The sequence below is a fragment of the Bubalus kerabau genome, chromosome 14 (assembly GCF_029407905.1).
Source record: "Bubalus kerabau isolate K-KA32 ecotype Philippines breed swamp buffalo chromosome 14, PCC_UOA_SB_1v2, whole genome shotgun sequence".
Classification (NCBI taxonomy): Eukaryota; Metazoa; Chordata; class Mammalia; order Artiodactyla; family Bovidae; genus Bubalus; species Bubalus kerabau.
In genome coordinates this window covers 10,457,729-10,483,917 of record NC_073637.1, presented here as the reverse complement: position 1 = coordinate 10,483,917, position 26,189 = coordinate 10,457,729, and the positions used below count along the sequence as shown (strand labels likewise).

Below are 26,189 nucleotides of genomic sequence, written 5' to 3'. Positions count from 1 at the left end.
TTGTCCAGAAATTTGTGGTGTTTTCTCTCTCATCTCTTAAAATTCTGTTTGATAGAATTAAGCCACTCTGGTTCCCCTCTTTTCTGGAGCTTAGCATTTTTGTTCATGTGGCTGACAGACTCTTTTTAGAAGAAGATACTGGATGGATGATTTCTTTAGAACTTATTAAGTTCCTTTTTTCAAAAAATCCAACCATTCTTACTTATCCAGTCCAGCCAGCCCTTCCACTACTTAAGGATCCAGCTGAGACATGAACTCCTGGTCACCCAGTCCCAGGAGGACATGGCGATCCACTCCAGTATACTTGCCTGGAGCATCCCATGGACAGAGGAGCCTGGCAGGCAACAGTCCATGGGGCCACAAAGAGTCAGACATGACAGAAGCGACTTATCACAGCACACTACTTCCACAATATTTGTCTATACAAATATTTTCTTCCTGTCTATACTGCTGGGCCTGATACCTGATACCTACACAGGACTTAACACAGTGCCTCTTCTGGTAATCACGAATGAATAACAGCTGCATTAAGATAGGCAAGACCCTCAGCATCCCAGAGAAGCCCTTTCTGTGCTGTGAGTCATGGTTGGTGACGTTGTGAAATCATGCTGAGTCCCAGGCCCGCCCTTGTGCTTTCCCTGTTGGCAGCCACCTCCTCTCCCATTTCCCCTTGTCTCTGCATAAGTAGGGAAGTCGTCTGACTTCTACACACGTAGTTTTGGAGCTAGAAGCCCAAAGGGATCTTCCGACTGGGGGCTCATAAGGAAGGTCATAAGGTCAGCGTTTAGTGTCACTGAGCTCCCTTAGAAAGAGAGGAGCTGCAGCCCAGAGGTCTCTCTTTACAGATGGGTTTCAAAAGTTCAGTGCAAGGGATCGATTTGCAAACCCAGATTGTCTGCCAGGCTGTAACTTCTGGCTCATTTTCTTCTCAGGCTTTTCTCATTCAGAAATTTTCTCTAGTGGCCTCAGAGGAAGCCTAGCTGGGCGGTGTGCTGGAGATCGGCACCAGTGCACTTTCTTGTGAGAGAGCATCTTTGTCTTTTGCACAGACATAGCGTGTGCGTGCACACACACACACACCCACACACACCCACACACACACCCACACACACAGGGCTCTTCCGACCCCCTTGCACGAAGATGCCAGGAGTCAACGTTTTGCAGTGTGCCTGATCAGACACCAGGGAGGGGTTCCCTTTGTCATGATGTGGATACAGAAGATGAGAGTTCAGTTCTCCACGTGGCTTCTCTTGGCTTCTGGAAGACGCGAGTTTCCCCAGGGACCATGTGCCTCTGTGCAGGATGCCAGGTGACAGTCATAACCTCTGTTCTTTTGGGCAAACACCATGGTGTCTGTTCTCTAGCTAGTCTTCAAAGTACGGTGGTGACGAGAAGAAAGAGCTCTTCCTTTTGCTCCCGCTGTACATCAGGGACGCGCTTTTCTTCTTCCGGTCGAAGGAGGCGCTGTCATCTCCCGTCAGGGACAGGTATGAGGCGATGCTTTCCCGAAGGCCGTAGCTGAAAAGGGACTCATCCACGGCGACCGGGCTCTCTGCCCCCTCCGAGTCCTCTTGCTGTCTGCTGGTGGGTGGACAGTGGACAGAGAAAGGGGCAAAGCAGAGGATGGAGCGGGATGAGCACAAGAGAATAAGAAAAGGAAGAAAAACAAATGAAGAGCCTAGTTAATGTGTATGGAACTTGTTCTAATTCTGCTTATTCCATCTGTGGCTGTGTAATTTTGGAGAAATCACTTGACCTCTCTGAGCCACTGTTTCCTTGGATGGCTAAAACTTCCAGCTGTACATTTTAATGAATCTTTCTTCATGATAATTTACAAGGAACAGCTGTTTTATTTCCTAGGCAGTTCTGATCACTGATTTTCTTTGAATTTACCAGTGGGATGTCTGGATCATTATTTAATTAGTAAGGTAACCCACCAGTCCCCACTTACATATACCCTTTAAATGCAATAGCTGACAATCAGAGCAAATAAAGGAAGATTTTTTTTCCCCCTTAAAGCATGAAGTCACTTTAGGATTTTGCTGGTGGGTTTAAGCTTCACTACTGAGTTTACAACAATATTAAATTTACACGAGATTGATCTGTATGTTGCTCTCTAGGATACTAACAATTAGAAAAGCGCAAGGTGGTATCATTCAGCTAGAAAATATTCAACTGACACTGAAGGAGTGCTGAATGAATGTGTGCAGAACTGGGGTTACTGAGGCCGTGGTGGGGAGTTGCTGGGACCGTGCCACCCAGGGTGTGGGAGCTGAGACAGGCCAGTCTCCCAGGGACATTGGGATTCCTGGGGTCTGTACCTGCTCAGAGCAAGGGGGTAGCAAGGCTGGTGGGAACAGGCCACAGTTTTTATGTGCTGGGCTCACGTGCTGTTTTGGGGCTTATACATTCATGGAGGACACACACACACACACACACCTTATTGCCCTCCTCCAGTCGAAGGTCTTCTGGCGCAGGGTGATGGGTGAGTCGGAGGCCCTCACTGCTGGGGCTGCCGCTGTCTGAGTGAGGCAGGGCGTGGTCAGCACACAGCAGAGGCCGTCGGCCACCTCTGAGGAGAAAGCAGAGAACTGGTCAGCGGCTCTGAGATGCCCCGGCCAGTGCGTGCTGCGGGGCCCTGGATGTTCATGAGGGGAAACTGAGGCTGAGATTTGTGAGGGGCTGAGAACCATGTGCGCAGCTGTTGAAGACATCTCAATATGCCCCAAGTGCACACTGTGCTTAGCTTGACACAAGGCAAGAGTAGACTTTAGGACCCAGAATCCGCCAGACTTGGGGTAGGGTTCCAGCTCCGCCCAGATAGCGCATCACCTGGACCCTCTCTGAACCTGAATCGTCTACTGTTGGATGAGAGGATGGAGCTGACACGTGAGAACAGCTGGCAGAGTGCCTGTGTGAGGGAGACCCCACACTCAGGGGTTTCCCACCAAGGTGCCGGGCCATCAGCTTCGGGGGCAGCCTCCTGTGTGCTGGGGGGCTACGTGCACTGCTGCGTCCCCCCGGCACACAGAACGGGGTCCATATAGCTCGGGTGGGGCTGATGCCTCTGTAGGAAGGAAGAGAGATAAAGGAAATAAGGGAAGAAGACAGAAAGGAAAGGAGAGAGAAAGGAGGAAGGCTGGAAGGAAGACTAAGAGAGAAGGAGGGAATTAGGTAGACAGGAAAGGAGGGGAAGAAGCGAAGACTGACCAAAAAGGACGAAAGATACAGAAATAGGAGGCGAAAAACAGAAAAGTAAAAGGCAAAATCGAGAAGAAAATGGACAAAGACAAAAAAGAAACTTCTCTCTTCTCTACCCCCTAGATACTCAACCACAAAGAGGATGAAAATTAAATAAATCCTTTCCTTTTATCCTCCTGTTAATAGCTCCTACTTAAGCTTCCAGGGTCCCCCATCTCTCTAGGAGCTTTAAGATAGAGCCTCTACCTCTTCAAAGCCTTCCCCTAGCCCATGTCATCATGAGATACTCTCGAGCCTGCAGTGCTCAGATGTTCTCACAGATGCAGGAGATTCTCTGTGGCCCTACTGAGGATAGAGAGCCCAGTGGGTCTCATGTCGAATGGGAGATGAAGTGTCTGCCCGGATGCAGCCATGCCAGCTTCAAGACCGACCATCACCAGGGTTTAGGAAGCACAGCACCCCTCTGCTGGGCTCTGTCTCCATCACATTGATGGAGCTCTTGGGGTGTCCTTGCTAAAGAACAAAGGGGAATTGTAGCTAAAGAATCAAGTCAGAGAGCGACGGTCAGTTAATGCTTCGCGTCCACGTGACTTTCACTGTGGACTCAGATGTCCACCCACGCTGGCGCGCACTGAGGAATGTAAGATTGGACCCTGAGGTTACAGGGAGCTTAACTGGATGTGAACCTGAAATAATTACCTGTCACGGGCTGGAAATTGAAACGACCTCACAGGTCAGGAGGCGAAGAACACCAAGTCAGACACAAAGGTGAAAGAAACCAGCAGCGGTAGAGGGCACCTTCCTTACAAAGGTTAATGCTTAGGATGAGACATACATTTTGGCAAAGAAGAGAACTGGCACTTCTGAGCACGTAACCTCAGCCCCATGCTGAGTGAGCCTGGCAGCTGTCAGTTCAGGGAGCCCTGAACTGCTCTGGCTGTTAGTACTGTGTACCCGGGAATGAAGAAGCCAAAGACCTTGGGGTCAAGTCATGAGCTCAAGGTCACAGCCAGTCACAGGCATGATTTTTTTTTTTTTGATCCTAATGATAATCCTGTAAGAGGCATTTTAATCCCCATTTTATAGATGCGAAAACTGAGGCTCCAAAATTATTAGAGCCTTACTGAAGCATTATTGACCATCGTTCTCTGACTTGATTCTTCAGCTACAATTCCCCTTTGTTCTTTAGCAAGGACACCCGACGATGGTAAAGAATCCGCCTATAATTCAGGAGACCCAGATTCTATCCTTGGGTCACAAAGATCCCCTGGAGAAGGGAATGGCCACCCATTCCAGTATCCTTGCCTGGAGAATCCCATGGACAGAGAAGCCTGGCGGGCTACAGTCTATGGGGTTGCGAAGAGTCGGATATGACTAAACGATTGACACTTTCAGATACAGAAACTGAGGCTCCAAAATTATTAAATTCAATAATAGCAAATTTGAATAATAATAGAATTGAATAATTATTAAGGTATTAAATAATTTGCCCAAAAGCACTGGGATAATAAATACAAGTAACTCATAAAACAAGTCTGTTCACACCCCTGAGTACATGCTTTCTCAGATTCTGCACGTTTAGGAAGAACGTGGTGGGATGTAAATTGGCCACGTTACTCCCACCATGGGGTCCTGAAGGTACTGGAAGCCTTGCAGGGCCCCAGACCCTTTTCAGTCACTCGCAGAGGGGACTGCCGGCTTTGACCCCTGTGCTGGTGCAGTGAGCCGGGGCACGTTTTCGGAGGGCGCGCTTCTGTGCTGCCGTGCGATCCTCGGGGGTTCACGGCAGGAAAGCCTCGTGGACCTCCTGCTCTGTAAACATCTCTGCCGGGCCAGCATCCTTTTCATGTTTGCTTTTGTCTATGCAAAACTTATGGTCGCCACACCTCTCAGATGATTCTTATTAAAAGCCAAATACCACGACCAACTTCTACTCGTGATCAGTAAAAGCTGACTGCTTCCAGGACTCCCTTCCTCTTTCATTTTTAGCTGAGCTGCTAGGTGTTCAGGTGTCGTGGGAGTAGTATTTGCTCTATCATTTGTTTTGCGCCCGCCATGTGCCAAGCTCAGATAGACACGTTGCGTGAGCTATCACATTCAAGAATCGTTGGCAACCACCTGTAGGTGGGGCGCTCTCATCCACCTTCCGTGAACAGCGGAGTAGGCTCCACAAGGTGGAGGTCTTCACCCAAGAACTCATGGACCCCAGAGGCAAGTTTGCCCGAGGGCCTCCGGAGTGACCGTTCCTTCTTCCTGACCTGCCCTTCTCACAGGCCAGGTGTGGTAACCCAGCGCCGTGGATGCCTCCTTTCACCTTGAAAGGCCCTTTAGGATCACACATCCTAAAGAATCCAGGGCATGGGTTCAGACGTCCAGAACGTGGAAGGGGGAAGATGCTTGTGCGGTGAAAGCGGCTTCTGTCTTCCTTTCTAGCATGGCAGAAGCAGGGAGGAGGGCGCCCTCCCCGTCAGGGAACAGCGGCTCGCACGGTGCCTCGCTAGCAGGAGCCCACATTTATGTCCGGGGTGCTCTCATCTGCACTTTCCCTGCGCTAACTCGGTGAACTCTCACCGTGTCTTCAAGGTTGGAACACTTGGCGTCTCCCTGACACAGAGAGGAATGGGCTCAAAGGTGAACTGCCAGCCCAAGGTTGCCCAGATGTGGGATCTGAACACAAGGTGGTTTCAGAGCCAGCTTTTAGAAATGTAGCCACTTTTTTTTTTTTTTTTTTTTTTTAATACCATTTCTCCCTTTTCCATAGGGTGAAACTCTTAACTCCTGACCTGGCGTTCAGGTCGGTCTAACTCACAGTTCCTCTTCTGACTCTATGCAGTACACCCGTCACCTCCATCAAACCCCACTCCGCATCCGCCTTCTTGGAGGATGCTCCGGTCAGCATGGCACGCTTGGACCTGTCTCCTGGGCCCAGGAAGGACAGTCAGATGAATGAAGTATAATCCCTGGTTTCTAAGAGCTTGTTGAGAAACACAGACTAGTAGACACTTAACTAGGTCACCAGGCGGAACGCCCAGAATTCTAGGGAGAAAAACACCTGGCGTGCCAGGGGAGCAGAGAAAAAACAGGCCATTCGTCTTCTACCTCCGAGGGCTTCATCACAGAGCTGGCTTCCTATGGGCCTTGGAGGTCGATGAGGACTTTGACATGCAGAAAGGGGGAAATGAAGGGCATTTCAGAGCCAAGCCCCAGAGGCCCAAGTGTGCAACCCACTTAAGGAAGTGCAGACCATCTGTGGTTTTGACTGTAGGGGCGTCCTGATTCATTTCTCTTACAGGCAGAGAGAGGGTGAAGTTGAGGTTGGCTGGGTTTTACTTACTTAGCATTCACATTCAGTCTGTTTTAGCCTGAAATTTGCAGTCTGAATTACCGAGAAAAGAGCATTTGAAGAAGGCAGGATGAACAAGAGAGCAAAGTAAATCAGCAGGCGGGTCTAGGGGAGCAGCCTGGACTGAGTGCCTGGAGTTGGGGTTGGGCGGGGGGAGGCAGTGAGCCAAGAGAGATGTCACGCGAAGGTCTTGATGGAGTGTTTCTTACCGGAATAGTGATTCACCAGGTCCTCCAGGCACTGGAAGGTGAGCCTCGGGGAAATGTAATACCAGTTGTTTGGCAGACGGAAGATTCGGTAATGTTTTACCTGCCGGTGTCTCACTGAGAGGGAATAAAAACCTGCAGGGAGTGGAGGACAGCTCATCACCCCAGGGCCACCAGCTAAGGAGCCCACCACCGCGGAGGCGGAGAGACCTTCTCAGCCTTGTGATACGACCATGGTACCCAGACACATGCTCTTGTGTTTTGAGCAACAACTGCTCGAGCCTCATCTGTTTGGATGTAGCTCACTCTTTAGAATCTCCAGGAATGTGGTATTTGAGCAGTCCAGTTGCATTAACCATACTGCAATGCTCTTTCCTTTTTAAAATTTCTTTTCAAAAATATTCATGTATTTATTTTATCTGGCTGCACTGAGTCTCAGTTGTGGCTCATGGGATCTTTGATCTTTGATGCAGCATGCAGGATCTTTTTTTTTTTTTTTTTTAAGTTGTAGCATGCAAACTCTTAAGTTGTGTTATGTGGGATCTAGTTCCCTGAGTAGGGATGAAACCCCGCCCATTGGGATCATGGAGTAGAACGTTGGGTGAGTGTCTGCACCTCTCTTAGCCTCCATTTCCTCAAATGGAAAGTGAGAGAACTGGGCTTAGGTCATGTGTAAGGGTTCTTGGGCTTCCCTGGTGGCTCAGATGGTAAAGAATCTGCCTGCAGTGCATTAGATGTGGGTTCATTCCCTGGATTGGGAAGATCCCCTGGAGTAGGAAATAGCAACCCACTCCAGTATTCTTGCCTGGAGATATCCATGGACAGAGAAGCCTGGTGGGATACAGTCCACGGGGTTGCAAAGAGTCGGACACGACTGAGTCTCACACACACACACACACACACACACACACACACACAGGGGTCCTCCTTGCTCTGTCTTCCGGGAGGGAAAAGACTCACAAGGCAGTGAGTGGGGAGGGACACTGCGTGTACTGTTTTGGCTTGCATATGCTGGGTCAGGGGCTGAGCTATTTCATAGCAACCTCTCTGTTGATTCTCAGAAAGACCCTGGGAGGTATTGTCCTCAGATACTGTTACAGCTGGAGAAACTGAGACTCAGGGCAAGCAGTGGGATGGCTGGAGGCACGCAGCTCAGGAGTGGCCGCCCCGAGGCGGGTGGGACCTTTGTCCTCCTGGAGCAGGCCTCTCTAGTGGCCAGCATCCCTTGCTCTCCCAGGCCCGCCCTCTGCATCAGTTCAGCGTGTGTCTTCCGGTAATGGCAACAGGACAGCAGCAGCTCAAGGGCTGCAGGTGGAAACTTACGAGAACTTTGCATGCCCGAGGGAGCAGAGCCTGCCGCCCCCACCCAGGCTGCAGCTCAGTCTATTCTTAGATCAGCTCTGGCAGCTACACTTGGGGTCCTTCCCCCCCCACCCCCTGACCCTGCCTGGGCCTGGGTCTCCTGCCTCAGGAGACCCCCTGAGACCTGCACAGGAAGTTTTGCCTCTGCTTTGCTTTTGCTCTCACCCTGCATATTTAGGTTTTTTAAAAGGTTGGTCCTGGATTCTTCATTATATCACACAGAAGGTCCCTGCTTCCCCAGAGGAAAGCTGACACTCATTTTACTGGAAGGCTCCATCCAGTACCAGGTAGCTCTGGTGCTTAATAAGCGCATGGCAGACAGTCTCAGAAACCACATTTTCTCTTCTTTGATGGTGGGTGTACAAGAAACAGGCTGAGATCTTGGAGCTATTTTCTATATTCAAGAAGTTAATATTAATTCTCAGTTAGTCTGAGTAACCCCCAGCTATTAATGTTTGGCTTCTGTGAGTTTATGCATACTCTATTCCAGACTTCCCTTGTAGGGCTTCCCTTGTAGCTCAGTTGGTAAAGAATCTGCCTGTAATGTACGAGACCTGGGTTTGATCCCTGGGTCGGGAAGATCCCCTGGAGGAGGAAATGGCAACCCACTCCAGTATTCTTGCCTGAAGAATCCCATGGACAGAGGAGCCTGGCAGGCTACAGTCCATGGGGTCGTAAGAGTTGAACACGACTTAGTGAACTAAACCACCACCACCTATTCCAGACACCTGCCAAACACGTTCCCATTGTTAATCCCATGCTATAGAGAAAGGAAAAGAGGCTTAGAGAGAGGAGGTGACTTCTTAGTGATCCATACAGGCCAAACTAGAGTTGGAGACTCTTGCCTTGAACCATGGCAAAGCCCGGCTATTTCTTTTTCACTGAATTACTTAGTGCGTAGGATGTATGAGAATTACAGTGGTGAAGGCCATGGTGAATCTGCTCGTCCCAATCCTCTTAGCTGCCTGATTTCATTGTAGAGCACAGCAGGGACTAAGAGTGAAGGTCTGCTGTGTCGTGAGAGCACAACATATTATTACATTTGAATCGCACCACAATCTCACAAGGAAGGGGTTTTCTCTCCGTTTCACAGATGAGAAAACTGAGGTCAGAGAAGTACATGACTTGCCCCAGTCACAGAGCTTTGTGGCCCATGTCCTCTCTGGCCCGGGCACTGCCCACCGGCATTTTCATCTTTTCTCAGCTGTTGGGAAATTCTGCAGTGGTAGTCTGCCAGGCCTGGCACGGGTCAGAGCCTGAGCCAGTGCCCCACCAGCTCCCTGCGGCCTGGCTCTAGTGCCCCAGTTTTGGTGCTGGCCACACTGCCAGTGTATGGGCTTCTGGGAGCTCACCGCATGGGTTGATTCGCATGCATCGTGGGAGGGAGGGAACCTGAGCCGGGTGATGCATGAGTCAGCCCAGAGCAAAGCTTGTTTTCTGACCCCCGCATGGAAGGATGGGTTCAAGGCTGCTCACCTTTCTTGGTCTCACTCTCTCTGATCATGAACGAGCCGATCTTTGTGTCTGGCAGCTGCAGCAGCTCCTCAGCCTTGTCTCTGCCCAGCCCTTCAAACAGCCAACTGGGGACAAGAAAGACAGCCATGAGTACCCTGAATGTACCCTCCCCATCAAAAGATAGCAGGGATGCAGAAATGATCCAGGTCCAGCTAACATAAAACCCACTGTTGGGATTTAAAAAACAAACAAACAAAAGATCAAGGCAATCAATGGCTCATTCATTCATTCTTTTAATCTTTCAAATAGTTCCTGAGTACCCACTGAAAGGCAGGTGTTACATTGAATAATGACACGGAGAGGCACACAGCATCTTTCTCATCCTGTTTCTCAAATGCCAGCTGCATGGTACCCATTCTGTATTATATAAAAGCATCTTAAAACATGATAAGGGACCTTTTTGGCAGTTTATTTAATGTCTATGTTCCTTGTACTCTGACTACTCAGCTCCTTCATCCGCAGGGGCAGGGACCGTGCCTGTCGTTTGGAGTTTTGTCTTGCTCACCTGGGTGTCCAAGTTATTAAGCTTGGTATATAGCCATGAAAGAATGAGTCAACACGAGAAAGAAAGAAAATGAAAGAAATGGCGGTGCCTAATTTTACCACCTGACACCCCACCCTGCATACATTCTATTTCCTCCTGTTTTCTCCTTTTCAACACGTTTTTAAACTCAGTTGTCATTGCATGATGCATTTCCGTGCATTTCTGTGCCTTTTTTTTCACTTCACTGTTAAAAATAAAATGGTTATAATACTGTAGCCCAGCTTTCCAATGGAATGTTCACCTTCAGCGGAGAACAGGCACTTTGAACATGCTTTAGAAAGCAGCTGGGGGGCACAAAGGAATCTGTGTTCTGGGGTGAAGGGCCCTGACTGGTTTTGCAGAACCGCAGTTAGCAGTTGGCTGCAGTGTATTCGGAAGCAATTGTCCATCCCTTCTCAATTGATGCTGGGTTTCAGTGAACGGGCCCTGACTTTTGATCACACGTCTGGATGAGCGAGTGTTGTGGGAGTCTTAACACTCCACTGTTTCTCACCCTTTGATATTCCCCGTGGCATGAACGCAGGCCATTGGCAGGGCTGGCTGAGGCTTCCCGCCGCGTGTGAGAAACCCGAAGACATAACGTCAGATATCGCTTTACTTATGTGCTGGTCTCCAAGAGTGCTCTTGTTGGTAAGGTCATGGTGATGCCATATGGGCCAAATATTTCAACTGTTCCCTTAGTTCTACGTGATGCATGGCATATTAAATTGTTTTAGCATAAGTGATAAACGTTCATCGTTTCAAGTCCTTTCATGAAATTCCACTTATAAAAATGAAGATAATAAAACAATGGCAATAACAACATCCATGCATGAATACTAATTATGGGCCCACACTGTGTCACGCACTTGAAATCCAACCTTTGTATCAGCCCCCTAAAGTCAAGAGCATACTCTCTGTCTCACTGACGAGGATGCTGAGGGTCAGTGATTAAGTAATTTGTTGAAGTGACCCACCCGTGGAGTAGGAAATGGCAACCCACTCCAGTATGCTTGCCTGGGAAATCGCATGGACAGAGGAGCCTGGCAGTTGCAGCCCATGGGGTCACAAAGAATTGAATTCGACTGAGCAACTGGGCACCCACACCACAGTGGACACTGCCTAACTGGGCTGCATTTTTCCAATTCCGTGACCACCATGGTGCACCCCCTCTTCCTGCTCTGTGTTGCACCTGTAATAATGGAAACTCTATAGGGTCAGGATTACGTCTTACTCGTCTGGGTTTTTCAGCCCCCATCCCTACTCATGCCGGCATTTAGCACTGCCTCTTCAGCATGAAGGTGCTGATGATGGCTGAGTGCATGGATGGATCAATGACACACAGCTGATCAGAGTTACATGACTCACGTCTCTTTCAGGACGTAACTCTCATAGCCACCACCGCCCCTTCTCTGCTCAGCTTTGTCATCCTCAGCACAGGGACAACTCTTGATATTCATCATCAGAATCAGTAACGCTCAATGAAATGCACTGGGTTCCACGCTTCAAAAAACTTAGGCAGTTTGCTCTGCTTCCCCAAGTAAGCAGATGGCTTACAGAGTCTTTCTCTGACTGTAAGGAAGTTATTTCTGGACCCTTCAAGTGAAAAGTGGAGTTCCTTTCTCCTGTCCTATATGCCAAGTTCTGGCCTTGGTAGCTGGACAGATGAGGAGACTGGTTCATGGAGGCTGAGGAATTTTTTTCCAAGGCCCCACAGTGGAAGCCAGGCTGAGCCACACCTGTCCTGGCTGGAGTGTGCTGGCCACCAGGGCCACCTGTCATGTCCCTTGGCCTCTTCTGTATGACTACAGGGGAGAGAAACATCTTGCTTTCTCATCTGCATGCTTTATTATTTAAAGGGGCTCTTTTCTGCTTGACTTCTCCACTTGTCAGGGTGGGTGTGTAAGCATTTTTGGCAGCATGTTCTCCATATGTTGGATATGATTTGATAAGAATGTGGCTGGTCTGTATTGAGTGGGTTTTTCCCAGGTGGTTCAGTGGTAGAGAATCCAGCTGATAATGCAGGAGACTCTGGGGACACGAGTTTGATTCCTGGGTTGGGAAGATCCCCTGGAGGAGAAAATGGCAACCCACTCCAGTATTCTTGCCTGGAGAATCCCATGGAGGGAGGAACCTGGTGGCTACCATTCATAGGCTTATTAAGAGCTGGACGTGACTGAGCGCCCGTGCACCCACAGTATGTGCTGAGTAACTGGTGGTAACACCAGGCCCAGTTCCAAGAATCTATGTGTTATCCTCTCTCATTCTCCTAACAGCCCTAGACTCTGGTCCCATTACTATAGATCATTATTCCTATCATTCTATACTACAATCTCGATTTAATGATTGGGGATAGGAAGCTGATACTTGCCCACTCTCATACAGCCACTAAGTGACAATCTCTGGATTTGCACCTCAGATTGGCTGACTTTCGTCTGCTGCCTCTTGTGATCACAGTTCCTGAATCCTTATTGCTATAGCAACATCACATTATACCTGCGAGGTCCGTTATTCATCTTCCTAATGGAGAAATTGAGTCTCAGAGAGAGAAAGGGTTAACCCAAGGACACGTCTGTCCTTAGAGACTGAGCTAAGATTAGAAGTGATCCTACTGAACTAACACCTTCCTTTCCTGTGTGCCCTGCTGGGATCTCTCTGTGCACTCTCATAGAAATGAAATTTAGTCACTCAGCCATATCCAACTTTTTGTAACCCCGCCAGGCTCCTCTGTTCATGAAATTCACCAGGTAAGAATACTGGAGTGGGTAGCCTTTTCCTTCTCCAGGGGATCTTCCCAACCCAGGGATTGAACCCAGGTTCTCCTGCATGGCAGGCAGATTCTATACTGTTTGAGCCACAGGGAAGCCCACACTCTCATAGAGATTGTGCTTTATTGATGCTGTTCTATAAATGTACTCACCCATGGTAAACTCTGGCCACGCATATTCCAGGAATGTAACTTTCTCGACCGGTGCTGAGAGAGATGGCTTTCCACCAGCCTCCTTCACTAGAAGGATAAGAACAAATAGAAAAGAGTGACTGGGGAAGTGGTGAGTGATTTAATGAATGAACAGAGTAACCAGATTTAATCCCAGGTGTGTTGGGATGTTCCTTTTTTAAGGTCTGTCCTTGGCCACATTAACTAGACTTTCTCCCTATGAAAATTTAGGTTTTAAGTATATCCCCCCATTTTGATCTAAACAGAAAGTCTTCCCATGTGCTGGCAATAGCCACCTTTCAGGGATCAGCAGCTGATGTTTCTAGCTTATCTTCCATGGTTGGAGGCTTTTTTAAAAAATAAATGTTTACTCTGCTGAATTAGACCCTGAGATGTAACCAAGTTTCACATGTCTACATCAGTGAGGATCTAAATAAAAGGGGCTCAGAGCCCCTATGTCTTCTACAGCCCTTTTCAAATCTAAAAGAGACAACAGGTCAGAAGGCAATACTTTTCTGTTTATCATCAGAAGTTGTTGTTTTTTTTTTCCCCCTAGATCCCTGAGTCCTCTTCCTGAGTCTGCATTAATGTATAACCTCAACTTTGCCCTTGTTTGGGGGAGATGAGGCCAACATAAGAAATAGAAGCTGGATCGTAAAGGGTCTCAAAAGCCAAGTTAAGAAATTTCAGTTTTATCCATTGGGCAACCGGGAGCCAGGGAAAGTTTTAGAGCACCAGCAGCAGTCAGGAGGATTAAGCCTGGAGGCCCGCTGTTTGGGCCAAAGTTCTCAGCTCACAATAGGACCAGGGCCCATGGGGAACCGGACAACCATAGCGAAAATCTAACAACTCCCACCAGCATCGAGTTCTTTGGGGGCATCATAAAAGTTTTGGAAAGCTCACTCACTCAGAAATCACCCGCAGTTTCTCCCCACGGCGGAATATCGGGGGGCTGATGTCAGGAGACGGGTAGTCGCTCAGCACAGCCAGAAAGTCACTGTCCAGTTCTGGGGAAACAAAATCAAGGTGGGGGCAGAGGTGAGACCCTCCTGGGGACTTCGCAGCAAAAGGCAGCTGATTGTTTTGAAACAGCAATTTTCAGTTGGTCCTCCTCTCTTCAGGAATGGTGAGTCAGGTGACCTACTCTCCAGCTCATTCTTGCCCTGACCTGGACATTTTCCTCTGGGAAATGGGGATGCGGAGGTCTTTGAGCTGAGGTCGCAAGGTCTGACTCCAGGGTGTTCCCTGGTGTCTACTGATCCATATACTCCTGGGCAAGTCCTGGAATGCCTACTAGCCTCCATTTCCCCATCTTTAAAATGGGGCTAATAACTCCTCTTTCCAGGATTTTTGTGAGATAAGATGAAAATATATAGCAACACCCGTGAATGATGAGATGCTGTGAAAACATCCTGTCTTATTACCATGGCTTTAGGTACCCTCCTTGGGGCTTGCGAGTTCCACATCTGCAACTTATTGAGGTGGGGTGTCGGGGTTAGGCCCCATGAGTTCTGGGGACCCACCAGGACCAGGAGGTTATTAACTCTGAAACTCAACAAATCCCTTATTCCCCATAGAATGTCAGGTGCCAAGTCAGAAATCGACTTAACAGGGACCTTTGCTGGTGGGGAGGTAGGAAAAAGATGAAGTACTCATCATACATATGTTGAAAGTAATTCCGGTGCAGTTTTGAAAAGGAAAGCGTGCTCTTTGGTTCGTTCTGGCTGAGGTTAGTACGGCTTACTGTAGACTAAAGATAGACTGACAGCATGTGTGTTTGCTTTTTGTCACTAAGCAAAGCCTTGTTTCACAGCCTTAGTGACTTGCCATAATTCAGGTATCTTAGCTACAGGGTAATATCAGGGTACATCTTTGGGGAAATAGCATATCCTATAAACTGGAAAAGACTCTGATGCTGGGAAAGATTGAGGGCAGGAGGAGAAGCGGGCAACAGAGGATGGGATGGTTGCATGGCATCACCGACCCAATGGACATGAGTTTGAGCAAACTCCGGGAGACAGTAAAGGACAGGGAAGCCTGGCGTGCTGCAGTCCATGGGGTCGCAAAGAGTCAGACATGATTCAGTGACTGAACAATAACAACAGAAAATTGGCAAAGACAGTTATTGTTTGCTGTGATGTCGCATTTATTAGTCTGCTTGCTGGCTGGGCATCTGAACTCAAAAGTCTGGGTAACATGCTATTTATTCATTCACTCATTCACCAATTATTTATTGAGCCACTACTGTGGGCCAAGCATAGTGAACAAAGCAAGCCAAGTCTCCCTGCTGACATGGAGCTCATATTCTAGAGAATACAACAGTCATGGAAGGAGGGGTCATTCCCTGCCTTGTTCACCCCAGGCAGGCTTGGGGGCCACCTTCTAGGATCTAGAGGTCCTCATGCTGGAACCTCTAGCCCCTGTCCCTTACAGCCCATCTGTCTTGTAGTCTCCAACTCACATAGTCCCCATCAGACTAAGTTGAAAGAGAGCTTAAGTACAAGGATGAGTAAGAATAAATGAGAAATGAGTGATGGCCGTGGAATAGTGTCCTCAGATGGACTGTTCACTTGGGGAAGCTGAGTCACACACAACACACCCTGTAAGAGCAAGCATCCCTGTGTGTGAGATGGAAACCAAAAGTGACTCATGGTGGCCGTGGTCACTGGAGTGGGGGAGGGCTCATGAGAAGGAGCGGAGTCCCCGGGGAAGGCTGACCCGTGAGGTCTCTGACCCTCCCTGCACCTGTGGGGAGTCCTCTGGCACACTCTGCTTTGCTGAATCAAGAAAGAGTTCTTCCCTTGTGCAGCCCAGACCCGGTTCAATAATTAGGGGCAGCGCTACAGTTGGACTTCATGCCCAAAGTCCCGAGTGCTAACAAGGGGTAGAGCCAGACTCTGTGGGACATGAAACCTCTGCAGATCTGGAGATCCTCTTTAAGAAAAAGGGCACGAAATTGCAAGTAGAATGTTAGGTAGGGGACTGAGGAAGGCATCGTGCCAGGAAGCCAGGCCCGGTGCATAAGGTTTGTCCAGATGCTGGTAAATTGTCCTGGTTTCGAGGCTGATTCGCAGCTCTGAGTGTGGTCACATTTTCCCCTCCAGGATGTGGGTTACTCTGGAAAATGAGGGGTTGGAAAATGCCTTCATGACGGAAATCTGTTCCTCTTAGATTGACAGCCCCCACCTATGGAAGAACCACTTAGTAATAGGGTATCCACTGCCTGCGATGCTCTGAGATGGGCTGTTGTGTTTTTCCCAGCTGGCCAGATTACCCATCCGCAGAGCCAGTCAACAGGCTGTTCCCTCCACCTGGACCACACTCTGCTCCCCCCTCTCTCATCCCTCCAACCTCTGTCGACTCAGAGGTCACCTGATGCTCAGGAGCCCAGCCTTCCTGTGGTCCTGCTTCTCCAGCCCTGGGCTTTGCCTTTGAGGCAGTGAGCTGGGGTTGTAAGTGTTGTATGTGTGACCATCAGGGAATGGCCATGAACTCCAGGAGGAGCAGTCTTGTGGACCCAGCCTGGGATCCTCAAGGCAGGTTTCTCAAACGAACATGTGAGGAGGTCCTGACGCTACGAGGCCTTGGAAAACTGCCGTCGTGCTGAGGTTTTTAAAGGGTCCTAGAGAAGGGAGCCTGATTTGTGGCAAGCAGGATGGTAGGGGGTGGGGGTGGGGTGACGGAACCAGACCGTTTTGAAAAACAAGCGTGAAAATGAGATGCACAGCTTTGCTATCTGTGACAGCAATGGAACCTTGAAACAAGCTGTATGTCTACAAGAGGAGCCGGGGCTTTGATCTCTGATTCAAGATTAAGGCTGTGGAACAGATCAACCGTCTTTTCTTAATGCTAAAAACAGAAACAAAAACAAAATCCCTTTACAAAATAATTGTTTCAAGGAGGGGAAAACAGGCTTCAGGGGCTGGAGGGTTTCAATTTCACAATAACAGAGTTGAGTGTCCTGTGGAATTTCCGTAATAATGATGTTTTTTGATACCTATGACACGTAAACATCGCTGAGAAACTTTGATTTCGAGCTCTGGCTTCAAGGTTATGGCCCTTGCTTGGTCTTTTGCAAGGGGTTTTAGGTCCACCCCATCCCCTTGTTTCCCCAGCACTGGAAAAACAGAAGGCAAAGTCAGGGGGAGATAGAGTTTGGTTTGTACTTTTGTGGATAGGGCAGCCGTTTTAAGTAAGGTCTGGGGCTAGAATCACACCTAAGTCTCCATGAACTTTGGTCCCTATGGTGAAATTAATGCAAAATAGGAAACTTAAGTTTGCTCATAAAGCTCAAACACAGGATTATGGACTTCTGTAGTCCCTAGCTTTGTGGAGAGCAGAGAGTTTGAATTAAGTCAGATAAATGAAGGATACAGGGAAGAGTTGCTCAGAGGAAGCAGAGAGGATTATTGCAGACTCAAGATAAGGAACTGAATTAAGTGATGAGATGCATGCTGGGTAGACAAAGAAGAAATCCAGGGAGAACTTTCAGAAGAGAGGACTGGATTTGAAATCAATCAGACTGGGCTTAAATTCCACCTCCTCTGCATAATTGCTCTGTGAGTTGGGGAGAGATTTATTTTTAACTCATCTGAGCTTGATTTCTTCATGTATTAAAATGGAAACTACTACACTGGAACTCTCGGATCGGGTTAGGATTCATGAGGAAGTGTATGAAAAGAGCCTGCCTCAGTCAGTGGTAGCTGGTATCGTGTTTATGGCAGGGGGTGAGGTTATCATTCCGTTGTGATCCCAGGCCAGTCTCAGCTAGTAGTGTTCTGAATTTTGCAAAACCTCAAGTCCCGTAAATTTAAAAATATTCTTATCTTCTAAAAATAAACACCATTTGGTGAGAACAGAAGATGCAGTTCAAGAGACCAAATATTTGCTGATAGCTGAACGCAAAAATGAGTCAGATTAAACACACTGTACAAAACTGTAAAATAGGAAATGAATCTAAAAGCGGAAGGAGACCGAGGCAGAACTTACTAGACACAAATATTACTTGGTCACAAGAGGACAGGCCCATTTTTTGCATTATTATTCCTTAGAGTAGCATTGTCATTCATTTTTTTGTTTGGTTTTCAATTGTATAAACAAGTACAATTTATTGATGTGTAGGTTTAGTAAATCCTAACCACAAGGCTAAATTTACAATATTAATAGTCTTGGAGACATAACTAGTTACTATAAAGAGTATCTGTGCTTTTTTGCATTTCAGTACAAACTAATTTTTTACTATATGAATTTCAGTGGCTTTAGCCATTGAGAGAAATCCATGTTAATTAGCTGCATAGGAAAATTACAGTCCAAGTGCAAAAAAATTTTTAGTTTATTTGGCTGCATTTGGTCTTGGTTACAGTATGAAGAATCTTTTAATTGTGGCATGTGGGGTCGGTCTAGTTCACTGACCAGGGATCAAACCCGGGGCCCTGCATTGAGACCCCTGAGTCTTTGCCACTGGACCACCAGGTAAGGCCTATCATTTCTTTTAAAGTGCAGAAAGCCTTTAGTAGATCCCATGTATAACTATCTTGCAAAAGCAGGCATTCTTTACTTTCTTGGCTCCAATACAACATGATAAATATATGGAACATATATTCTTATTTGGGCTTCCCTGATAGTTCAGTTGGTAAAGAATCCGCCTGCAATGTGGGAGACCCACCCCGCTTCGATCCCTGGGTCGGGAAGATCCCCTGGAGAAGGGATAGGCTACCCACTCCACTATTCTTGGGCTTCCCTGGTGGCTCAGCTGATAAAGAATCCGCCTGCAATGCAGAAGACCTGGGTTCAATCCCTGGGTTGGGAAGATTCCCCTGGAGAAAGGAAAGGCTACCCACTGCAATATTCTGGCCTGGAGAATCACATGGACTGTATAGTCCATGGGGTCGCAAGGCGTCGGACACAACTGAGTGACTTTCACTTTCATCTTCTTATTTAAAAGGTGAAGAAAACAAGGCTGGAGGAGTTTCAGAAACATGTTCAAGGGAGAGCATGGGGGTTGCCAGGCTCATGGTGAGGTCACGAAGCTACTTTGCTCCTTTTGGGACTTAGTTACCAAGTTCTGCCCAGTTGACCTTTGACTCATGAAGAACTGGGACAAAAGCTGATTTAACCGTGGCTTCAGAATTGACACAAAGCTACTCAGTGCAGATGGCGGGACAGGAGTTAACCAACTTAGTGAGCTCAGCTTCTTGTTTTGCATTCCCTTGAGTCATGTCCAAACCCGTGGCCTTCGGAGGAGTCAATGAAGGTCTTACTTTTAGTTATCTTTCACAGGAGATACCCCTGGCCCCAACCCACACCTAAATAACGAGACAGGCTGGGCAGAGTGGCCTGATAGCAGGTCTGCTGAGTTCTCTTGGTCATCACAGGACACTTGTGCCTGTGGATCCTTTGTAACGGGCTGGAAAGTGGGACCCGATGGCTCAGAGAGGTTTTGACTTCTCTGTCGATTAGATGGGCAAGTGTGGGACTGAGCAGACTCTGAGGCTCTCGGATGGGACATCAAGGTGGAGAGTCTTGCCAAAAAAACACAACCAGCAAGTTGAGGGCCTAGACCCAGGTAACCTAACAGCAGCGGTCACAGACTCTTGACTGCCCGCTCTCCTGGGCACAGCTGAGCACCACCTACACTGCGTGCCTGCTGAGTCACTTCAGTCATGTCCAAGTCCGGGGACCCCATGGACTGCAGCCCGCCAGGCTCCTCTGTCCATGGGGATTCTCCAGGCAACAGTACTGGAGTGGGTTGCCATGCCCTCCTCCAGGGGATCTTCCCAACCCAGAGACTGAACCTGGGTCTCCTGCATTGCAGGCAGACCCTTTACCATCTGAGCCACCAGGGAACTCCTTGTATGCTGGAACACTAACCCTCTGAGCCTAGTTTTCTTTTTTTTTTTTTTTTAATGTTAATTTACTTAAAAAATCTTTAATCCCATTCTAAGCAATGTGAAGTCAGGTTTGATGGGTTGGTCATAATTTGCATGGTATCCATGAAATGTACAAATAATACACGTTCAGTGTAAAAGTTGAATGATGTTCGTCCTAAAGCCATCGTATGTACCGACAGTGGAGTCAGTGAGACCGGGTGGGAAATGTGCCTCTAGTCAGAGATCTGGCATGCGTTTCTGTCTGTCTTTCACAAGGCCATTTGAGTGTCTGCGTCATTTGATCTGGTGACCACACTGTCCCTCATCCTAGGGAACACCTGTCCTTTTAGTAAGTCCATCCCCTCCAGGCATATAATGTCGGGGTGGTGGGGGAACTCTAGACTCAGGCCACTGGCTTCCCAAATCCCAGCCGTATGGCCTAGGGCAAGCAACTGAACCATCTCATCCCTCAGTTTCCTCAGCTGCCAAGTGGAGATGCTAATAGGGATGAACCTCAGCTCTAGGTGAGAATCCAGAGTTGATGTGTCTAAAGCATGTGGCCTCACGACTGATGCATATAAGCACCAAGTAACTTGAATTTCCCCTTCTTACAAACAAGGACAGAGAGGCCTGAGGGAGACAGGCTGCCTTCTCCTCTCTGGCTCCTTACACGCTGGTGTAGCATCAGGTCTGTGGGCTGCAAGCTTTAGGCAGCTTAAGAGGCACCAGGAGGTTTATAGGAAATCAGGCATGTTGTCCCCTACCACCATCCCTGGATTCTGATGAGCAGGTCTAGAGTGGGGCCCCAAAATGTGAATTTTTAAAATTATTTATTTATTTGGCTGTGTCTGGTTTTTGCTGTGACATGTAAACGGTTAGTTGGGGCATGTGGGAACTAGTGCCCTGATCAGGGATTGAACCTGGGTCCCCTACATTGGGAGTATGGAGTCTTAGCTACTGAACCACCAGGAAAGCCCCGGAATCTGCATTTTTGATGGTTACCCAGAGGATCGAGGCAGGTGGTCTGAGCACCACTCACTGAGAAGTAGTCCCCTGCCTCTGAGACTGCCTGCCCCTTCTTCCTCCCCAGAGCCCCACCCACCCCTCTTTCCACCCACCTGGGCAGCACTCTTGATGCTATGTAAATGCACAGTTTAGCATTCTTTCCACCTTGCAGAGAGTGTCTGGGTTTGTATTACCACCTCTGCCAGTGAGATCTCACTTTAGGTCAGGGAAGTAAGAAAGTTAGAAACAGGGAGGGGAAAAAGATCACAGCAAGGTAACTGAATTCTCTTGTTAGGGTGGAAATATGCCATTTCCTAGCTCTTTGGGAATTCCCTGGGTCTTACTTAACTTTGTTCCACCTGCATCTGGCCCCAAACTGAAGTCTGAACCATGCATAGAATTTGCAGAGAAAATGAGCTCGTTGGGATGCTTTGGGAACAAGTCACGGAATCCCCACTTTAAAACTTCTTCCAGGGTGTGGGGGGGCAGGGGGGAAGGCCGTTTAGACACAGCCTAGTCCCTTGGACTGCAAGGAGATCCAACCAGTCCATCCTAAAGGAGATCAGTCCTGGGTGTTCATTGGAAGGACTGATGCTAAAGCTGAAACTCCAATACTTTGGCTACCTCATGCGAAGAGTTGACTCATTGGAAAAGACCCTGATGCTGGGAGGGATTGGGGGCAGGAGGAGAAGGGGACAACAGAGGATAAGATGGCTGGATGGCATCACCAACTCGATGAACATGAGTTTGGGTAAACTCTGGGAGTTGGTGATGGACAGGGAGGCCTGGAGTGCTGCGATTCATGGGGTCACAAAGAGTTGGACATGACTAAGTGACTGAACTGAACTGAGTGCCATCAGATAACCTTAAATAGAGTTTTAAAAAGGAATGCTTCCACCCACATGTATCAGGTAGCTGCTTTGTGCTCTCATTGCTGTTGGGGAAGAATTACTCTGATCTCCATTGACAGCCTGCCTGTGGGAGGCTGAGTGACTTCCCTGTGGTCAGGCAGCCCCCACAGGACAATACCAGAAGCCCAACAAGGTCATCTGCCTCTGAGACCTGTCCTATTTCCAGCAAGCCCTGCTGTCTCGCTGGGTTTTATGATATTTGTCTCTGGGAACTAATCATGAATAGTCTGGCAAGCTTAGTTGAGGAGAAAACAGATGGGCAAATCCATATTCCCAGGCATTCACAGTCCTGCTCAGAACACCTGTTTGTCTAGAAGTCCACATTGTTGACCTCTTGCTCATCCATATATGGAGCCTGGAGCTGTGGGGCTTTTGAAGTCAGTGGAAGCACTGTCTGTTGGCCTAAAGAATCTGCTCCCGGGAGACCTCCTGGGTCCTTGAGACCAATAAAATGAGTAAGCAGGAGTGTTGGCTGAAAGGTGCTTGTTCCATGCAAACCCACCTTCTTTGCATCATTTGAATCGAGACTAATTCACTTAGCATCGACCATACCACCTCATCCCTTATTCAAGTAGATGTCAGAGGAAAGAGGAAATCAAGTTAGGACTGATCACAAAGGAAACTTTTCAGGGGTGGGGGATGGAAAAGCCACCGGCCACCAGCACTTGATGTGGTTGCCTGGATAGCAAACCAGGTACCACCTGGGGAATTCTCGGAACCAGGGGGCGGAGGGTCGGGGAGACCCCTGGCCCGCTTCTCTGGAGGCACCCTCCCACCCACACAGTGGAAAAAGAGAAACTTATTTCATGACGATTTGCATTGAGAAAATAAAGGCAAATGGGCGAGTCCTTGGAGGCCTGTGTTTTCATGGAGTTCGCTCAAGCATGCCACCCCCGCCACCCCCGTGGGAGAGGCGACCTCACAAGATGGGCTCCTGGGTGGTGCCTCCCACAGGCAGCCGGGGCCGCAGGCCTGGCAGCCTTGCTTTTCTAGAAGTGGCCACGGTCAGAGCAGGAGACTGATGTGAACTGGTTGGGAGAAGGTGGGAGAGGAGCTCAGGCGCAGCCACTCTGCACAGCTGCACACAGCTTGGAACTTTGCCTGGGGTGCACACGCTCCCGCCCCCTAATCACACGGCTCCGCCTCCTCTGTCTGGGGGAACGTCTCAGTGTCTTCCCACCTAGGTCTGGGGTGGGGTGTTGCGGAGCTGGACAGGAGGGTCACTAGAATTGCCCTGCATCTGATTTGAGTAAGGATGGAACAGGAGGGTCTCTGCGCAGTCACCTGGGGGCATCTGAGGAGTCATGGGACCGTGGATACAGAGTATCTCCATTTTGGAAGAAATGAGAAGGTGGCTCTTTTTTCAAGGGTTGCAGACGTCATGGAGTAAGTGGCAGGTGGGGACACAGGGCTTGGTCTGGCTTTGTCCCTGCTTGTCTGGAGCTGTGCTTAGCAGACACTGTACTGGGCATCTGTGCATGTGAACTTGGCCCAGTTCAGTGCTGCAAGGGACATGGGGACACCAGGTGGGGTCACCCCTGTCAGGAGAGGGGGATCAGACTCTGGTTTGCTGTGATAATAGGTAGGAGGTCCAAGTGTCCCAAAGCTCACGAGACTCACCCTGGAGACGCTGATGGGTCACCCAACCTGACCATCCCCTTTCTGGCTCCCTAAAGGACCCACAGGCACATCCTCACTGTTCTTACAGGAAATAAAGGTGAGGGTGTTGGCGGCCACCACACCTCTAAACCATGGTATGCTCTCAGCCTCCGTCTCTGCTTGCCAGTGTCCCCTCACAGCTCTTGGGCTATCCTTGAATGACCGTAGCTTCGAGAATCTGGCTCAGCCTTGCATATCTGGAGAAAGCTGGTTCCTGTCATCCTCGATTAACCCGCCACACTATGCCCTCCTTCTAGAATACCTGGTCCCTGCTGTCCTACAGATGCTCACAAAGATTCCTTTATTTTCAGGAAGATTTCCTAGGACTGGTGGCTAGTATCATCAAGTTACACTGAAAACGTTCTGGTAGAGCTTTTGTAGCATTATATATCCATGCGAACATTATATACCCATGATAATATCATATACTCAGGATAATATTAATATAACCATCATAATATTATATCAGGGTTGGCAAGGAATGGTAAGAAAAAACCTAGACTTCAGAACCGGACCAGCCCAGGTTGGAAATCTGACTCTACCAATAGCTAATATACACACTGCATTTGCTCTGTGGGCCTCAGTTTCCCCACCTATAAATGAAATAAAAGGATCAAACCAGCTGCTTTGAAATTCCATCGTAAAATGCCAGCAGCTTAGCATCCTGGCAGGGCACCATTGTTGATCACTTTTAGCATTTAATCATGAGCATGTTAACACAGGCAAAGCAAGAGAGAGGGTATAAGGAAGCCCTATGTACCCATTGCCCTGCTTGAGCTGTCAGCGCCCCCATCACCCCATCTTCGCTGAAGAAGCCAGACTTACCCTCTGAGCTGGGCAGAGGCCTCTCGGGGGGCGCCGGGGTAGATCGCATGCTGTTTCCCATTTTTCTTTCTCCCCGGGCTGTCGAAGCCGCTCGAAGCCAACGGCACAGGGGATCCACACGGGGAGTCAGCCACGCGCTGAGCCCTCTGGGTGGAGAATGACCCAGTTTAGAGTACATCCTGCATCATATTTTCAGGCGGCTCGCTTCTTGAAAGGCGGGTGTTTTTATGTGAAGATGAGATTCGTGAATGTTGGTTACATTTGCGCAGCTCTACTTCTTTTATCAAGGGAATGACAGAGAAAAACCACAGAGAGGGAAGTTGCTAGCAAGTGTTGTTGGTGGAGAAAGTTTCCATTCCTCGCAGGGCTGACAGCCAGCAGCCGGCAGTGTTCGTGTGAGGGGTTGAGTGCCTCTCAGACTCCCCACCCCAGGGTCTCCTGAGCCCCGACCCTCAACACCCAGGGTCCCGGCCTCCAGAGCTCTTACCCTGCAGGAGTTATGTGGCTCCGCAACCCGAAGGGAATGAGAAATGGGTACTTTCTCTTTCCACTTTGTCTATTCTGTTGGAGTTTCTCAACATGCTCTAAGCAACGGGGACAAGTGAAAACCCCTAACAGGGCTATTTGTTGTCTGCCGGCTTCCTGTGTTGCTACAGCAGTTTGGCACCTGCTGCCGCCTTTGATTATCGTAGCATCCTTGTATCCCTTACCCCATTCTGCAGAAAGGAAACTGAGTCTCAGAGAGGGGAAGGATTTTGTCCAAGGTCACACAGCATGGAATGGGGAAGTTGGAATTTGAACAGAGAATGCTAAGTCTCTGGTTTAATTGTTCCATACTGTTGAAATGCTAAGTCTCTGGAACATCATTCCATAATGTTCAAATTCTGGCTCTGCGCATGCAAGCTGGATGTCCTTGGGGAAGTTCTTGACCTTTCCCTGCCTGTTTTAGCGAATAATAATAAAACAACACTGGGTTGTGGCTGCAACATTAATAGATAAAACCTGTGAAACACTTAGAACACAACCTGGCAGAAAATTAATAGGCGTAAAATTGCCAGTTATTGCCATTTACAGTATATTTTCTGAAAGCCCATGGTGAGGGAAGCTCTAATTCTGGGTCTTCATACAAGTATTTTAGAAAGGGGCTTAAATGATTCCATCATAGAAGTGTCCTCTCAGGCTGCTTGAAGCAGAGGAAGTCCACACCTATAGACAGAGCTATTCCTGTCCCTGGGGACAAAGAAAACTGATGAGACAGAATCCCCCAGCCAGTGTCCAGCCCACCTGGAAACTTGCATTCTACCTGATTCTTCGTCTCCAGTTTAAGATAAAGGTGTTAGGAGTTTGAAAGGGCCCCAGAGTCGGCCAATCCAACCCTTGCATCCTTCCTCTATGCATTTCAGGTTCAGATACTGGGCAGATCAATGCTCCCAGAGCAAGGCCTTTCAGAGACTGAGGGGGGTGTGCACCACTTCCTAACAGGTCAGGGGAAGGCAAGGAAGGGGGGATCTACGTGGTATATTGCAAAACAAGGAAAACCAGAAAGTGTGTCCTTTGAAAGTTAATCTATTTTAACTAGTTACATGAAGTTTATCACTTATAACTCAGACTGAGAGATTGTAGTATCATCGAGTTCTTCCCAAGATAATCACAAGACTTGCCCAGACTCTAAACTTATAATGCACCGCAGAGTGTGTGGCTGGATGGGCTACGTGCTCCAATGAGAAGGCCCGCATTCTGATCCTGTTGGCCTTTGTGACTGGAAACAATGAGGGTAGTTTAAGGGCGAGGCCACTCTGATGCAAGATCAAGGCCCTTTTTCCTCCTCCATC

General features: G+C 48.5%; 2 protein-coding genes across 2 annotated transcripts in view; one reads left to right on the top strand and one right to left on the bottom strand.

Annotated features, from left to right (window-relative positions):
- TG (thyroglobulin) overlaps positions 1–26,189 on the top strand; it is a 235,784-nt gene that overhangs the window by 137,799 nt on the left and 71,796 nt on the right. The window lies entirely within an intron of this gene.
- On the bottom strand, positions 1,053–24,535 carry SLA (Src like adaptor). The gene is made up of 7 exons (XM_055545735.1): positions 24,358–24,535; positions 13,996–14,095; positions 13,071–13,157; positions 9,589–9,692; positions 6,754–6,885; positions 2,436–2,572; positions 1,053–1,574 (listed from the first exon to the last, which is right to left on the bottom strand). Exons 1-7 carry the CDS (start codon positions 24,533–24,535, stop codon positions 1,365–1,367), a joined length of 948 nt encoding a protein of 315 aa, XP_055401710.1. The 3' UTR covers positions 1,053–1,364.

What these genes read in the sequence shown, in the direction of transcription:
- SLA (XM_055545735.1), bottom strand. Translation starts at nt 24,535, where the DNA reads ATGTACTCTAAACTGGGTCATTCTCCACCCAGAGGGCTCAGCGCGTGG. An exon ending in GCCTCTGCCCAGCTCAGAGG is followed by an intron (nt 14,096 to 24,357) that starts GTAAGTCTGGCT and finishes TTGTTTCCCCAG; the next exon opens with AACTGGACAGTGACTTTCTG. An exon ending in CCTGGTGAATCACTATTCCG is followed by an intron (nt 2,573 to 6,753) that starts GTAAGAAACACT and finishes CTTTCTCCTCAG; the next exon opens with AGGTGGCCGACGGCCTCTGC.